The sequence below is a fragment of the Corylus avellana genome, chromosome ca4 (genome assembly GCF_901000735.1).
Source record: "Corylus avellana chromosome ca4, CavTom2PMs-1.0".
In the NCBI taxonomy this organism is placed as follows: Eukaryota; Viridiplantae; Streptophyta; class Magnoliopsida; order Fagales; family Betulaceae; genus Corylus; species Corylus avellana.
In genome coordinates this window covers 4,872,992-4,889,652 of record NC_081544.1, presented here as the reverse complement: position 1 = coordinate 4,889,652, position 16,661 = coordinate 4,872,992, and the positions used below count along the sequence as shown (strand labels likewise).

At 33.3% G+C, this 16,661-nt stretch overlaps 1 protein-coding gene across 1 annotated transcript; it reads right to left on the bottom strand.

The window, feature by feature from the left end:
- Positions 1-334: 334 nt before the first annotated feature.
- On the bottom strand, positions 335-5,959 carry LOC132177586 (DUF21 domain-containing protein At2g14520). The gene is made up of 11 exons (XM_059589961.1): positions 5,384-5,959; positions 3,456-3,532; positions 3,276-3,359; positions 2,832-2,945; positions 2,650-2,736; positions 2,248-2,387; positions 2,068-2,155; positions 1,428-1,501; positions 1,171-1,292; positions 762-1,027; positions 335-679 (listed from the first exon to the last, which is right to left on the bottom strand). The coding sequence occupies exons 1-11, from the start codon at positions 5,559-5,561 to the stop codon at positions 635-637; spliced, it is 1,275 nt and encodes a 424-aa protein (XP_059445944.1). The 5' UTR covers positions 5,562-5,959; the 3' UTR covers positions 335-634.
- Between the last annotated feature and the right edge of the window lie 10,702 nt (positions 5,960-16,661).

Genomic DNA, 16,661 nt, shown 5'->3' with positions numbered 1-16,661 from the left:
ATTCAATTGGAGCACATTGGGGTGGAGTCGGAGCACCGTTAACCAAAAGACGTAGAATGCATATTGTGATTAATCTGTGAATTTTTCTGTGTAAGCTTCCAAAGTCACTTGAGTGCGGAATTTGCTAAAGTGGAATTCGACAAATAATTATTTCACAATAGTGACGTGACGCCCCAATCTAACCCTTGAAATTTTTTATTTTTTTATTTTTTAACAATGATTAATCCAAGAGTTAGTTAAAACTACCACATTTAAAATAATGCTAAAAAGCTATGCTTTCATCCCACAATTATTTTACAATATTGTCATAACATCCTCAACCAATTTTTGGATAAGTCATTGTAATTTTCTCGGATTTTCATAAACTTTGGCTATCATAATACAATGATCGGAAGATGCAATTCGCAGAGTGCATCAAGTCATACTCGCAAAGCTCATATGATATGAGAGTACAACAAATTATACATTCCTTTTCTCACTTCATCAACCTTCATCTGCTTTTAGTACAGTTCAAGCACAGTCCTTAAACGTCATATGGTGATTTTTCAAGTTTTTAACAAGAGCTTTACAGGCCAACTATCAAAACAAAAAACTAACAAATTTGTTGTGATTATTCAACTTGGGAAAGCTAGTGTTATGAGTCTTCGAAATGGTGATCCGTCTCATCAAAGATCTCCTCCTACACAATGCCAAATTGATGTGAGAGGCCATCTATGAGAAATTGTTGAAACAAAATAACAAAATCGGAAATTAACTTGTACCTGTAAAAGCTCTTCAATGACATCTTCCATTGTTATTACGCCAACAGCTTCTTCTTCCGGGAGCTTTGGGAGCGGATTGCCATCTATCTGCAGGATGTCAGAGTACATGTCCTTTGACCACTTCTTGCTCCTAGAACCGCCCCTATATGAATTATTTGCACCATTGGTAAAGCTCTTCCACTTCTGGAGTGATCTCTTGCTCTTCAAAGTCTTCTCTTGGGAAAGCTTTTCACCATCAATACTTATTTTCACTTCTTTCACTTGATCTGTTTGAAGAGAGAGAGAGAGAGAGAGCAGTTATTGTTGAACAATATAGAAAGAAAAGAATGTGTCATATAGCTAATTGGAAGACAAGTTTTAGCCCGAGGAAAACTTTCCAAGGCAGCTGAGATATGAGGTTGGTTCCTACTTTCAGGAGGGTTGCCAGGGTCCTCTACTGCCTCGTTGCACCGTCTTACAACAACAGCCATGTGGCTGTGACCTTTTTGAAACTCATTCAATATGTCATATAAGGGCAAAGTCTCTGGCACCCTATACCACAGAAATATGCCAAACATCAGTTTCTGAGTTATATGACGCACGTCAAGTGCTTCTAAAAGAAATTAAATGGGCACTTTCAACAGACCCACATCAGATGTGACCTTCCTTTCAACCAATACAAGGTACCTTGGAATCCTGCGTATAGTGACGCTCTTTACCGGCACTTCATCCTCTGGGTGAATTGCTAACAAGTTCTTGACCTACAATATTATAATATAAATGTTTAACAAAAGCTTGAAGCACCTAAAAGTAGCATGAAATATAACATACATCAAGACAGATAAAAGTATAAAAAAATTGATAGATCAATGGATAAATTGTTAAACAAGATACATAAAAGCATTTTGATTTTGCTATGCTAACCACTCAAATGGATTCTAGATCTGCACAATATTAATTATATTTTTATATGGGGGGAAAGAACAGATAACCAACGTTGATGAAGAGGCAACCTCTTCACATTTCCTCTTGGGTAAGTCCCTCTTTACAAATCCACTAATTATTCTAAACCATTCATTTAATAAATCCCTTTGTTTTGATAACCTTTGATTTGTTTTTACAAATCCACTTATACCAATTTAATAAGTCCTGTCCACCTCACCCCATTCCTTTACCACTACTATTCAAACATCCTAGCAACACTTCCCTTCATTTATTATCAACAGTGATCCCTGACAATTGTGTACATAATCATCCCATATAAAATGAAAATGAAAACAGAAACTCTTCAATACTTGAGCATAAAAAAAAGTGGTAAACAGTATACCAAGATAAGTCCAATTATGTTTGTACATTCCTCATAATAAACTGGCACTCTGCTATGCCCTTTTTCCAATATTAGATTCATCAAATCCCTGCATGATAAGAAATATTTCCAATAATTAAAAGAAGGCAACAACTGGTGCAATACGAATTTTCTGGTTTATACTTTCCAAAAATTTCACACCTGTCAAGCTTGGCATTGATATCAATTGCAAAAGTATCAGCTATAGGAGTCATGGCATCACCAGCAGTTTTTTCACTGAGCTCAAGTGCTCCAGCAATAATTGTTGTCTCATCATGTGTCAGTTCTCCGCCTTTTCCAGCCTAACCAGCCAAGCATAAGATTGTAAAGTGGAGTGTGTTAGTGGAATGGAGCAGGAAGGTTTAGGCAAAGGATAACATCACAATAATTGCACAAGATAAGTTTGAGGGACATTTAGGAGAAAGCTAACAAGCGCAGGATATATTGCATGACAAGTAAGACTAGCATATTAAACAACTGGAGTACATAACCTTGGAAAATGAAAATATGGGTTGTGAGAAAAAAAGATTTGCAATTAATTTGGAATTGTATAGTTAAACACACCTCGTTGCCATGAAAATTTACAAGTGTTTTCAACTCAGCTCTGCGAAAAAGAGCTACATGCCCATGTCCCAGCAGAAAGTCTAATAGCTGGAAATGCACATAAAACATAAATAGTCAAGAAAATCGAACAATAATTCACTAATTGCTAACATAAACAGATTAAAGTGGTCAGCATGTATCACCTTGCTGATTGGAAATGCGACAGGATAGCAGATCCAGACAAGAACGCGGACAAATGGTGCCACAGTCGCACCAATTGCTAAACCATACCGAGAACAAACAGATTGGGGTATGATCTGCTTGCACAAGTAAAAAGAAATTACTGAACTCAGACACATCGTGTTGGCTTCACTAACAGCGTGAAACATACATATCAAAGGGGCAAGGTAAAATAGCCAGACTAAACATAAATTCAATTCTTTTGAGTAGCTTTTCTTTGGCAAATAATATGGATAAAAATTTTCACATATCCCATATATGTTGCACTGATTGTGGGAGGAAGCTGCGAACAATTTTTCCATATATGCAAGCAACAAGCAACCAAGCAAGTCAGACAGACAAACTTAAACTGCCTGTCCTGGATTAGCTTTCTTAAAAACTCAAATAATGTCAGATAAATACCTCACCTCACCGAACAGAAGAATCAATGTCACCGAAATCAGAATAGCACCCCATGCTGTAACCAGACTATCAAGAAAAATGGGAAGCGCCTGGCAAAAGGAAGAATGATTTCAAACGCTAATCTTTCTTGATACATTATGCATGTAAGTAAAATCCTTGTTCAGTAAAATCTCAACAATACGTACCTCCATGGAAGCAGCATTGCAAATAAGGAGGGTGCAAAGTAATAAATGCTGATTTTTTACCACTGGCAATATCTTCGCTATAATAGCATAGTACAAAAAGTTAGTATAAAGTCTACAACCACCAAAGTACTGTCACTTAAACAAAATCATTCAGATGCATTTTCATTTGACTAGTTAAAAAGCACCATTTGACTGGTAAGTATACGTCTTTCTACTTGTTTGTTTGACCCTGCTAACACAGGACATACATTAACAATGAAAGACCATTTTTCTTCTTCCAAGATGGACTATTTGGTTTTGCCAAGTCAGTCTTTGCTCTTTCACTTCAACTGTGTCATGTTCGTGTAGAGATGATTCATGCAAATTCACAATCAAGAATGTGCCACATTTTTATGTATCAGATATACACTTAGTAAAAATGAAAGTTTATTAGAAAAGAGTCTCAAGTGTACACATTAAACACATCTCACAATGTAGATGAAGTAAGAGTCGAACAGCAAGAAGACTATATGTTAAATTCAGCGTTTTCATTTTGCACTAATGTTGTCCTCAATTATATAAATATAGTAAATCTTTCAGATAAGGGAGAACAGTCAAAGACATATTTCCACCACCTAAATAGCAACCATTTCAATCATTGCTCCAAAATCCTGTTCAAATTAGACTTTCTTTGATATAGTTTCTGTTAAAGTGTTGATTAAGTAATTAAATTTATCTCTTCCTACTAGCTTAAGCTTTTGGGATAAGTGGTAATTTAATATGGTATTAGAGCCAAAGGTCCTGGGATCGAACCTTGACTCCGTCAAATCACCCCCCTTTAAATTAAATATTTCATGTGTTGGGCCTCACCTATTAAAAGGGAGATTGAGCCCACACGTGAAGAAGAGTGTTAAAGTGTTGATTAAGTGATTAAATTTATCTCTTCCTACTAGCTTAAGCTTTTGGGACAATTGGTGATTTAACAGTTTCCTAAGTGCAACATTCCATATATTAACCTATCCTGAAACGATCAGAAACTCTAAGACATATTATGCATTATTTTTTTCCAGCTCACTCAAAATTCCTAAAATCAGAAGACCTTAGTTTATGTCTAATGTAATGGAGTCAAAGCATGGATTGATCTGCAAAAGCAGATGTTGATTTCAGTCACAGCAAGCTAACACACAAGCAAGAACTTTTTCTAATGATTTTCAAAACCTCCTAACTACACAATTCACAAACTCATGAATAGAGTACGTCCTATCCAATCGCTATAAGATTGATTACTGACTGCTATTATTACTGATTAAACAAAACCACTCAACGGAGAGAAATATAAAAGCATGAAAATGTGTTCAGATCCTGGGAATAATTTAGAACCCCAATAACAATTCAAAGATTCAACTTTTTTTGTTTATCTCAGACGCCAAATAATGCTACTGTGAACCAGAATAATATGTGACGTTTATGTCCCAAATTCAGTACCGTTAATCAATTATGATATTCTTCAAAAATTATCTTAAAAATTTTTAAAAGAAAGCAGAAAAAGAATTCGTAATTCCATAGTTGCAATGTTAGGACTACATGGCAGAAATGCCTACGGTAAGATTTCAAAAAAAGAGTGCAGTCAGTTATATCCGAGCAGCCAAAAAAAAAAAAAAAGAGGTAGAAAATATTCAATTTCTAATCCTTCTCACCAAACAGTGACCTTTTCTGTTTGGTTGCCAAGAAAACGAACAGAAAAGTAATCTAAAAAGCGCAGACCAACAAAGGCAAGCAATTAACTTGAGTTTCACTTTCGTAACAATTAGCACATACTTAGGTCCCACACAATCAAAAACTCAACCATTCAAAATTTCCCCTCCTTACTCATTTCCTCTTCTCGAATTTTCTCAGCAACCAAACGTTACATCAAACTCAATTGAATTACAAAAAACAAAAAAAAGTACCGGCGTATTTGCGATCCTTAGGGGTTCCAGACTTGGCGAGGACCTCGAGATCGACAAGACTCATCGACATGAGCCCTAAGGTGAGCCCTGACATCAACCCGGCGAACACCACCAAGAACACGATTATCAATATGTGCAAGAAAAAATTCGATCCGCAACATCTGTACTCCACCGCCATTCAAATCCCTCCTCTCTCTCTCTCTCTCTCTCTCTCTCTCTCTCGCTTCAGCTCCACCACCAAGCACAAACTTTAAACTCAGAAACAATCAGGCCGCAGCAACCTCCTCCGTTGCCGAACCTTCCCGAATTCAAATGGAGATTCCAGAGGGAGAGAGACAGGAATTTATAGAAAGCGTCTTATGCGTATGTAATGCGCTTATGTATATAACATATACGTATACGTATACGTATACGGAGAGAGAGAGAGAGAGAGAGAGAGAGAGAGAGAGAGTTAACGCCGGCGAACAAAGGGACGGGGAATTGGACGGCGGTTAATTTTCGGGACCGATGGCCAACGGGTTTTGCGGAGGATGCGGGGTCCAACTCACTCTAAAGTAGTGTCGAGATCATCCATTTTCACCGTCAGAGAGGGTGTATGATTTTGGCGTCATCGTTATCAGTGGATGGTAGGGTCCACTTAAGCAGGGGTGTAGCGTATAATTAATAATTGTGAAGAGAGTTGGGGTAGTGTGGTAAATAATCGAATGAATCATTTGGGTCTCTGATCTTCACATTTTTCAGGATCAATGTCGGTTGCAAGTAGACGGCAAATATCAATCATTAATAATAGTTGCAATTTTTATATAATCCTACCCGATACGAAATTATCAAATTATCAAAAAAAGTTTAATCTATTTAATTAAAATAATCGTAACAAATGATTAAAAAAATATTTTTTATTTAAATATTTGTTGAGTCAAATGGAAGAGCTTTATCCTCCAAATGTTTGAAAAACAATATGAAATTTACATGTTCTCCTCCTCTCCAATTCAATCAATAAAAATAATTGTGTCCATCTTTTTTAATAACATGTGAGATCTCTTTAAAAAAATAATAATAAAATAACATATGAGATGCATATGAGTTTTTAGTAAAATTTATTCCAACTTTATTTCTATTATTAAAAAAATATGTAGACCTAGTTTAAAAGAAAATTCTTTTTCCAAAATAATTGATGGGATGGACTATCTTACACAACATTGTAGATTGACTTTTGCCTCAAAAGATGCATGTGAGATTGTGTAACACCCCGTAAAAATTAATTAACTGGTAATTGATCTCATGGTTCGTCTCTCAGCCTTATCCCTCACGAGACAAGACTCAAGGATTTTAACATCTCCTAAACGAGAGAATACAATGGAAGACTTTAACTACAGGAATAATAAAGTAACAACTATATACCACAATCAAGATAACCAGAGTAAAGATAAACATCATAACATAGATAAATATCCCAAATCAAGATAACCAGAGTAAAAATAAACACCATAGCATATATAGATCTCCCAAATGTGCTGGTCAAAGACCGATCATCAAAATATAGGTTACAAACCAAGATAGTTGTATGAATATAGGATAATAAAATCAATGCCTAATCTTAAGTAAATCCAACATAATTACTATCTCTATCATCTCTGTCCGGGTGGATCCTCCTAGCTCAAATCCAACATGGACTTGAGCCATGCTAGGTCAAAATCCTCAAAAATGACCTAGATCAGGTCCTAGGCCACCACCATGATTTTGTCCAAAGACATCCCCCTCTATGGTAGCTAAATCGCTCAATTTATTCATAATGGATGGGGAAAATAAAAGGGGTAAGTCCAAAGACTTAGTGAGTAATAATGCACATAATACCTATGTCATTTAGTGATGAACTTCATTTGATAAGTATGCAACATTTTAGATATGATAGTTATCCATGAATGCAGTATAGATGTAGTACATACTATAATCATGAGAATTAGTGATAGTTTAACTGTATGGTCTATCCGAGATATTACTCATTCTCAATAGGGTTGGCGCTGTCTCAAGGAACCTGTAATACAATGCCGGTACCCTGATCATTGTATGCTATTGTCCATAACACTAGCAGCCCAACCGAGTCCAACCTTGAGTGGCCCACACTACTAATAATGTACGTCATGTAGTGACCCGCCCATTAAAGCTATGCTGGTCAGGAAATAACCATTGAATCCAAGGCTCATATATCACACACACACACATTTGACCATAGAGTTAACATATATAGTAAGCTCATGGCCGTTATCCTGCATGTACTGGTGTACCATGTTGTACGATGCAATTAGTCTTATCCGTACTTTACATGTATGCTTTTACAAGTCTTATCGTCATTATTTTGTTAAGTGGTACATTTTCACAAATAATAAAGTTCATGATGCAACAAAATATATTTCATGAGAGTTGTAAATATGCATGTTTGGTATACAAAATAGTTGTGCAATGCGAGAAAAGAAATGGCAAGCATTATGTGAGTTAGTACTCACTCGGATCGTACAAGTCCTCCAAAAATCCTTCCAAATGGTCTGGGTTCTCCAAATCTATGGAAAACCTACTATTAGTCCTAAGTTCAAGCTAAAACAAACCTAGAACGGAAAATATGGGATATAGAACGTGGGCCCAAGATAGCATTCCCCAAAAACGTCTCTGGGAGAGTGCTCAACCCCTAGGGCAAATGTTCAGCCAGAGAGGTTCAGGTAGAATCTCATTTGATCCAATGTTCTCCTAAGCCTCCTCAATTGGTACTAAGGCTACCGAAAGGGTTTCTAACACTTCCTAATTCAAAACAACATCTCCATGTATAAAGAAATACGTCTAACAAAAATGAAATGTTAAACCAAGCTTAAGTCAAAAAGAAAGACACAACCTAACTAGAAGCTCAAACTAACAACTAAGCTAACTATAAAAAGCACTTAAACATCATAACAATTGAGGGCATGTTTGGGATTGTGTTTAAGTGGTCTAAAAATGCTTTTAATACTCAAAAAGTCCGTTTGAAGAAAAAAGTATTCGTTTGTTAAAAAAATTACAAGCGCTTTTAAGGGTCCAAAAAGCACTTTTAGACTTAAAAGCTCTATTTCTTAAACACAATCCCATACAGGCTCTAAGTAAGGGACAAGCTAAGCTTAGAAGGTTACTTATTTGAAGCAAGGCCTCTAAGAAATAACTCCTTCTTCGACAATCTCACAACTCACAAAGGCACTCACATAGAAGTTCCGGAGGGCAATAAGGGCGAAAATAAGGATTAGGGGTCGGATGGAAGGTCCTATTTATACGGAAAAAAAGCTGAGAGCGTTGCAAGAGCAGGCCTGCAGGGCAACGAGTGCTCGATACTACAATACCGAGCGTTCACGTACTGTTTACCTAGTGGTTTTTGCGTTGCAATCGTGCACTCGGACAATATGCAGTAGTCAACAAAAAGTCAACGAGCGCTCAAATTGGTCCTTCAATGAGCGCTTGTGTACTGTTGACAGGCGAGCGCTTGCATGTGGTCCCCCACATGAGCGTTATGTCAAAGGGTCTGAACTTTCAAAAATGCCCCTCCAACTCTCCCTAGTGACCCAAAGTCCAATTAACTCCTTAACCAAGCTATCTAAGCCTAGTTAATTATTTGGATCACTATACATTGACCCCAAAGTAAATGAGTTAATGCTACTAGTGTGGGGGCTTCCACGTAACCTACGTGATTCCTTTTATTTCAAGATTAAAAATTTCAAAAATAATAATAATAATAATAACAATTTATTCACTAAGATCTTATTTGTTAAAAAAAATGTACTATTGAAAAGATGCTTGCCTATCAAATCACTTAATTAAATTATCATTTTGGCTTATTCAATGTTATCACAAAGTGTCAATTACAAGATCTTGATAGTCGGTTCGGTGAAAGGGTGGTGTAAGATTGAGGCCAAAGTAAATGAGTTAATGCTACTAGTGTGGGGCTTCCACGTAACCTACGTGATTCATTTTATTTTGAGGTTACAAATTTCAAAAATAATAATAATGATTTATTCAATAAGATCTTATTTGTTAATAAATTTACCATTGAAAAGATGCTTGCCCACCAAATCACTTTACTAAATTATCATTTTGACTTATTCAATGTTATGACAAAGTGTCAATTACAAGAGTTTGATAGTCGGTTTGGTGAAAGGGCGGTGTAAGATTGAGGCCAAAGTAAATGAGTTAATGCTATTAGTGTGGGGGCTTCCATGTAACCTATGTGATTCATTTTATTTTAAGGTTAAAATTTTCAATAATAATAATAATAATGATTTATTCACTAAGATCTTATTTGTTAATAAATTTACTATTGAAATGATGCTTGCCTATCAAATCACGTTACTAAATTATCATTTTGACTTATTCAATGTTATTACAAAATGATGTCAGTAAATGAGTTAATGCTACTAGTGTGGGGGCTTCCATGTAACCTATGTGATTCATTTTATTTTAAGGTTAAAAATTTCAATAATAATAATAATGATTTATTCACTAAGATCTTATTTGTTAATAAATTTACTATTGAAAAGAGGCTTGCCTATCAAATCACGTTACTAAATTATCATTTTGACTTATTCAATGTTATTACAAAACGATGTCAATTATAAGAGCTTGATAGTCGGTTCAGTGAAAGGAGATGTAATTTTTTTTATATTTGGCTCAACTTTGAATTCAAAGGATGATATTATAAATCTATTAAAATTGATAATATCTCTAGCCTTGTGAAGAAGCATTATCCTTAGCATGAGAAAATTAATTTTATATTTCAATTGAATTGTTTTGAACTTGATGAGTTTAATCATCCTAAATTACAAAAATTGTCTTCAATGGAGAAAGAAAAATCAAAGCATATCATCTTATTGGTAAATGTACTTGTCTTGTTTTGACTCTTTCGGTGTCTATGACGATTACAAAACAACTATTTTAAAGTATAAAAGTTTTAAGAGTATGGTGAGTTTTTGGAAAATAATATAATTGTATATATTGAAAGAAAAACTACTGAGAACTTCAATTCAGGATCGATACTTGATGATTTTAATTTTCAAAAAGCATAGGCAGAATAAAAATAGGACATGGTTTTCCCCCAAACTAGGCTGAAAAAAAAAATTCTTCCAACCTATTATATACAAATGACACGTGTCATCTATAGGTGATAATCACATGTTTTTAATTACAATGACAAAATTAGAAGAAATTTTATTCAAAAAGCATGTGCTTCTCACATGTTATTTAAAAAATGATAGAGTTTTATTCTAAACTGGGTTAGAGGAATGTCTTTCAACCTATTCTATAAAAATGACGTGTCATCTACAAGTGGGAATCACATTCTTTTTTTTTTTTTTTTTTAATTACAATGACAAAGTTGGAAGAAATTTTATTCAAAAATGATGTGTTTCTCACATATTATTTAAAAAATAGATAAATGCAAAATTGGTCTATGTGATTGACCAAAATTACAAATCACTCTTTTTGGTATAACAAATAATTTATAGGTCCCAGTAGTTGGCCTATATTACTCACTTCCGATGGTATAAAAAATAATTTATAGGTTCCCAGAGTAGGCTAAAATAACAATTTACTCCCTAAAATTAATTTCTATTAAGTAACTTAACCAAATCAGTTACTTTGTTACATTATACTGCTACAGTAAATTAACCTAATCTCTTATATTCTCAACATTTTGCTCCATGTGTAACCCTGCCTCATTTTCATCTTCTTTGCCACGATTTAAGAACATTTTGTGAGAATTTGATGCTCGCATTTTGTAAAGCAGCTGGAGAAGATGAAGATGAGAGAAAATTACGCACATAGTAAAATTTTGAGGATATAAAAGATTATGTTAATTTACTATAACAATATGATGTGGAGTGAGTACTGATGTGTAATCTTAGCTGGTGTCGTAAAATGATGTCAAAATCTTAATTGTTATTTTTGAAAGTCATAAATTAATAATAACACGTGTTACATTTTTATTGGGTATAGCGTGACAAAGTAACATATTTTGTTAATTTACTTAACAAAAATTGATTTCAATGTGTAAACTATTATTTTTGCAAAGCTCGAGGACCTATAAATTATTTTTTATACCACAAGCAGTGATTTGTAATTTAGGCCAACTACAATGACCAATTTTGCATTTATCCCTTTAAAAAATGATAGAGTTTTCATTTAAACTAGGTTGGAGGAAATTTCCTCAAACCTACTTTATAAAAATGACATGTGTCCTTTACATGTAAGAAAATCATTTTTTATTTTTATTTTTTATTACAATAACAAAGTTGGAAGAAATTTTATTCGAAAAGCATGTGTTTGTTACATGTTATTTAAAAAATATGTGTTTCTCATATGAAAAGTGACGCATGTCATTTTTATAGATAATTTGGAGGGGAAAAAGTTTCCTTCAAGCTAAGTTGGAGGAATTTTCCTCAACCTAGTCTATAAAAATGACACGTGTCTATTTTTCTAATAACATATGAGATGCTGCATGCACATGAGTTTTTAATAAAAGTTTATCCAACTTTATCCATACTATTAAAAAAATATGTGCATTTCACATGTTTAATGGACACATGTCACTTTTATAGACTAGGTTGAATAAAATTTCTCTAACCCAGTTTGAAGGAAAACTTTGAAAAACTCTTACTTTTTAAAAAATATGTGTTCATTACATAAAAAGTGATACGTGTCATTCCTTTAACCTAATTTGAAGGAAAATTCTGTCCATAAATATATAGTATTTCATATTACTGTTATATAAGTTGTAAATTTTTTAATCTTACGTATGAATATATGTTTTATATTAAAAATGTTAGACATGGTGCGTTGATTATAAAATGTTATCAAATTTCGTGTCAAATTAACTAAAAAAGAAAAGTAGCCCAACGGAGGGATTATCTTCTTAATATCATTGTCTAATGGTTTGTGGACTTTAATAATATCAACCATCTAATCTAGACATCTAATCGGCTACAATAATGCAGACATCTAACGTACAACCTGGATTTTTATTTATATTATATAAATCTCTACCTCGTACAAAAAGGCCACCTTTCTTATTTTATTATTTTTCTTTGTTTTTATTTTATTTTTCTTTTATTTATTTATTTATTTATTTTTTAACTTAATAAGTATGATTGAGAATCTCAATCGGCTGGAATATGAACTATATACCTCGTACGAGGCAAGTCCCTTAATCACTATTTTAACTAAATAAGCATTTTATAAGTTTCAAGATGAAGGTAAATTCAAATGAAATTGTTGTCTAATAAGTTGTGAAGATGAGTCAGCTTCACTTTGTCCAAAAAAAAGAAGAAGTTATTTCATTAATGTTGAACTAAATATTCTAATCAAGCTAGAAACTGATCATAAATAAGAACTTTAACGAGTATCTTCGACTCGTTTTATAGTGCCAATTTAATTAAATCATCTTCCATTCTCAAGCCCACCAATTTCAACCATATGATTAGTTTCATTAGCTTTAACAACCTTCAATTCCTCATTACGCTTGCATGAAACACCAATAATATTAACAATATAAGTAAATATAGTAAAAAATTAATGAATGATGATAACTTATTTTGATGCTGTCACTCGTGCCAATTGAAAATGATGTGCAAAACAATTGATGTAATAAATAAATAGACAATCAATTGAAATCAAAGCTTACAGTCCATTCCACCAATTTTGCATATTACTTCTATCCTCGAATCTTTACTCTCAAATGTTTTGAAAACCTAGATTAGGATGAGATAATATAAAATATATCATATTTTTTTAGGGTTAATACCGTAATATTATAAACATAAACATGCAAAAAAAAAAACCAAAAACTCTTACATAAGACCATATTTGTCAACAAATTTGTTCAAGCTTCATCAACAACTATACAAAACCTTAGCATCGCTAGGTTCTTCCCCTAGCGTTAGGAGTGTAAGCTATCATTTTAACAACTATTTTGTTTTTTTGCAGCTACCAAATCTAATATTTAAAGAAAATTTTCAATGCTTTCATCATAATTTACGACCTTTAAAAGTAACACCTTGAAATATAAGTGCCCGACAAATATAAAAGAATACATGGATTTATAATTAAATTTTCAGTCTATCTAAAATAATAATAATAATAATTAAATTTGCTCTAAAAGCTTTTTACTACGTAGCCTAATGAACTGTACTGATTGAAGGACTATTGACCGCAGGGAAGGGCTCTTCACTGCCTTGTTTAGCTGTTTTCAGATGAAAGTGGAGCCACATGTGTCCGGAAGCCGGGATTCTCTCAGACAACGACAACGCCGTTAAGAATCCGGTTACGTGTCTTCCAGTACAACCTGGTCACGTACAAATACAATCTTTACTCTACATCACAACGTCTATCAAAACCTCTGATCAGATTCGTTTTTGGATTGGCATTATTCTGGGCCCACGTTGGACAATGGGTCCGGTGTTTTGACAATTCAAATTTCGACAAATCCATCCCCCGTGGATAATCTTGGATTCTTGTCGTCTTACTTTTAAATATGAATTATTTAAAATATAACTAAATTAAATTATTCTTATATTTATTAATTTATAGTCTATACTCTCACTTTATTTTTATCAACGAGTTCCCGTCACGTCAAGCAACGTTTATTCTAGCTTTGTTATGAAACCTTTTTCTTTTATTTAAGATGGTTATTATTATTATTATTATTATTATTATTAAGTAAGATAACCTTCACATTAAAAAATAAAAAAAACTACAAGAGGAGAGTACTGGAGGACGCAAGTAAGAGGTTGGCTGGCCACTGTTTGTGGTGGATATGGATGGGGGTGGAAAAGCAAGTAGTAAAAGGTGTATGCATGGAGAAGGTGAACATGCAAGTATGCAACCATAGATATTTTGTATCTTTAAAAGACAAAAAAGAACAATAAGGAAAAAAGGGGTGGGGGAGAGGGAATCAGGGATAGAGGCTTCTCCCTCCTTCTAAAGCTTCAATGATCAATGATTGGATAGGTTTTAGAATAGTTTATTTTTTTTCTTCAACATATGTTTCTTTTTAATCTGTTAATTTATGTGTTTGGGTCTATTGTAGGTAAGCTCACCTATTTTCGGTATTTTGATTACTTGTAACCCTTTTTCAATTTGATTAAAAAATAAAATAAAATTTAGTTTTACCTAAAATATTATATGACCAATGTTTTTCTTATTTTTCGGTATTTGGTACGATCCAAAATTATCAAATCAAAAACATTTTCGACTGATCAATAAAACTTTTTTTTTTTTTTTTTAATTTTCTCCAAAATTGTTTCCCTATTCTAAAACAGTAAACTATATTTCGAGTTTCATCTTTTCTTTCACGTATGCACTCTCTTTCTTGCCATTCATTTTTTTTCTGTTACTGAAGTTCGCTAGAATCCACATTTGGTTTCTGGAATCTGCCGACTGCCAATCATTGACTGTTTCCATTGATTTTTCGTACGAGCCAAATATCGAAAAATATTTCAAAAAAATCTTCTTCTTTTTTTTTAAAAAATAATTTCGTTCAAAATATTTTTTGACAGAAGGCCTTTTACATCGAAAGAAAAGCCTACGAGGGTTACATCCCAAGACTTCCTTTCCAAAAGTTGGTTCCCAAATCGTCAAAAAAAAAAAGTTGGTTCTCAAATGATGTGTCACCATCCCATGAGTTGGTGACACACTTTCCAAAATAATAAATCTCATGAGATTGTGACACATCATTTAGGAACTCATTTTTGGGATATAAATTTGGAATGTGTAGCATTCCTCAAACTATTTAGAAAAATAGTTTGATTAATTCCGAAAAATTAAAAATCAATTTTTGTTTTAAAAAGAAATAATTACTATCAAGACTAATTGAGTTTACAATTTACTAAACGAGTGCATTAATTTTTTTTTTTTAAAAAAATAATATGGATTGAATTTGAATCATCTCCAATCCAAATGAACGAGACGAGATCAGGTTTTTATAAAAGTAAAGATAAAATTATCCCCAAAAATGTGAAGAGAGAATTCTACCCTTACTTTACAATAATTAAATCTTTTCCAATTCCTCATGGTCCTTATGGATTTGGTCACACTCATTAAGTCAAAAGTATTTATTTCACTCTAAGATTAGGTTAAGGATATAAATGAAGTGAGCCATACAATTAACTGCCCTACAAGGCTACAATGTGTCGCACTCAGTATTATCTTTCATGCTCACCCACAACTTTATGATCCTGACCAAACATTTTTTCCTTCATCTCTCCTCTTTTATTAATTTTTAATTTGTTTTGTTGTAACTATCTCTCCTCTTTTTTAAGTCATACAAAAAGTTCTTATAAATTTATTTGGTATTTAGAGTGTTTTCTAGGGGTGTACAAGCACTTGCAATTAGCGGTTATTGGCTAAAATCGCTAACTGCTTAAGGAGGTTATTGGATTTTAATAACCGCAAACGTTTCGCTTTGGTGGTTAGTGGTTATTCAAACCAATAACCCGTAGTCTTATAACCGTTTGTTTGTTTGTATGTTTTTTTTTTTTTTTTTTTTAAATATATATGGGCTTTGGGGTTTATTGAGGCATTTTGGGCCTTCATTATTCCTATTTTTTGAGCTTATTTTAAATAGTTGTGGGTCAAAGTGTTTCAAAAAATAATGAATATATATATATATATTGACATGTCCGCACAAGAGGGGGGATGGAGATTCGAACTAGTGACCTCTGCTTCATTAAACGTAGTCCAAGCCGATTGAGCTACTTCTTGAGGACTTAATGTTATATTTTTAACATATTTATATTATTATATATAAGGGTAGGCGGTTAGTAGTTATTTAACCACTTTTTCCTACTTCTAAAACCGCTAATTGTCTCACCCTAGGCGGTTAGTAATTTTTTATAATTGTCTACCAAAACAGTTAACGGTTGTAAGGCGGTTATAACTGCCTGTTGCTACACCCCTATTATTTTCAACTTATAGGCTCTCATAATTTTGTTCTCTTAAAAAGCAAGAAAAAAAGAAAATCTATTTTGGGCTTGAAGTTGGGCTGGAACCTGTGTCAAGGCTGAGATTGGGCCATTAATCAAAATAAATCAAAAATTTTAAAATATCCTATTTTTAAAAATTAATTTTCCAAATAACCAAACACTTCTTTTTTTTTTTAGCCAAATGTTCAGCTTGTTAATTTTTTTTGTTTTTCTATATTTTATTTTATTTTTCCAAACAAAACTAGGGGGTGTCAATGCGGGCGGTTTTTCTATAACTGCTAATCGTTAATCGT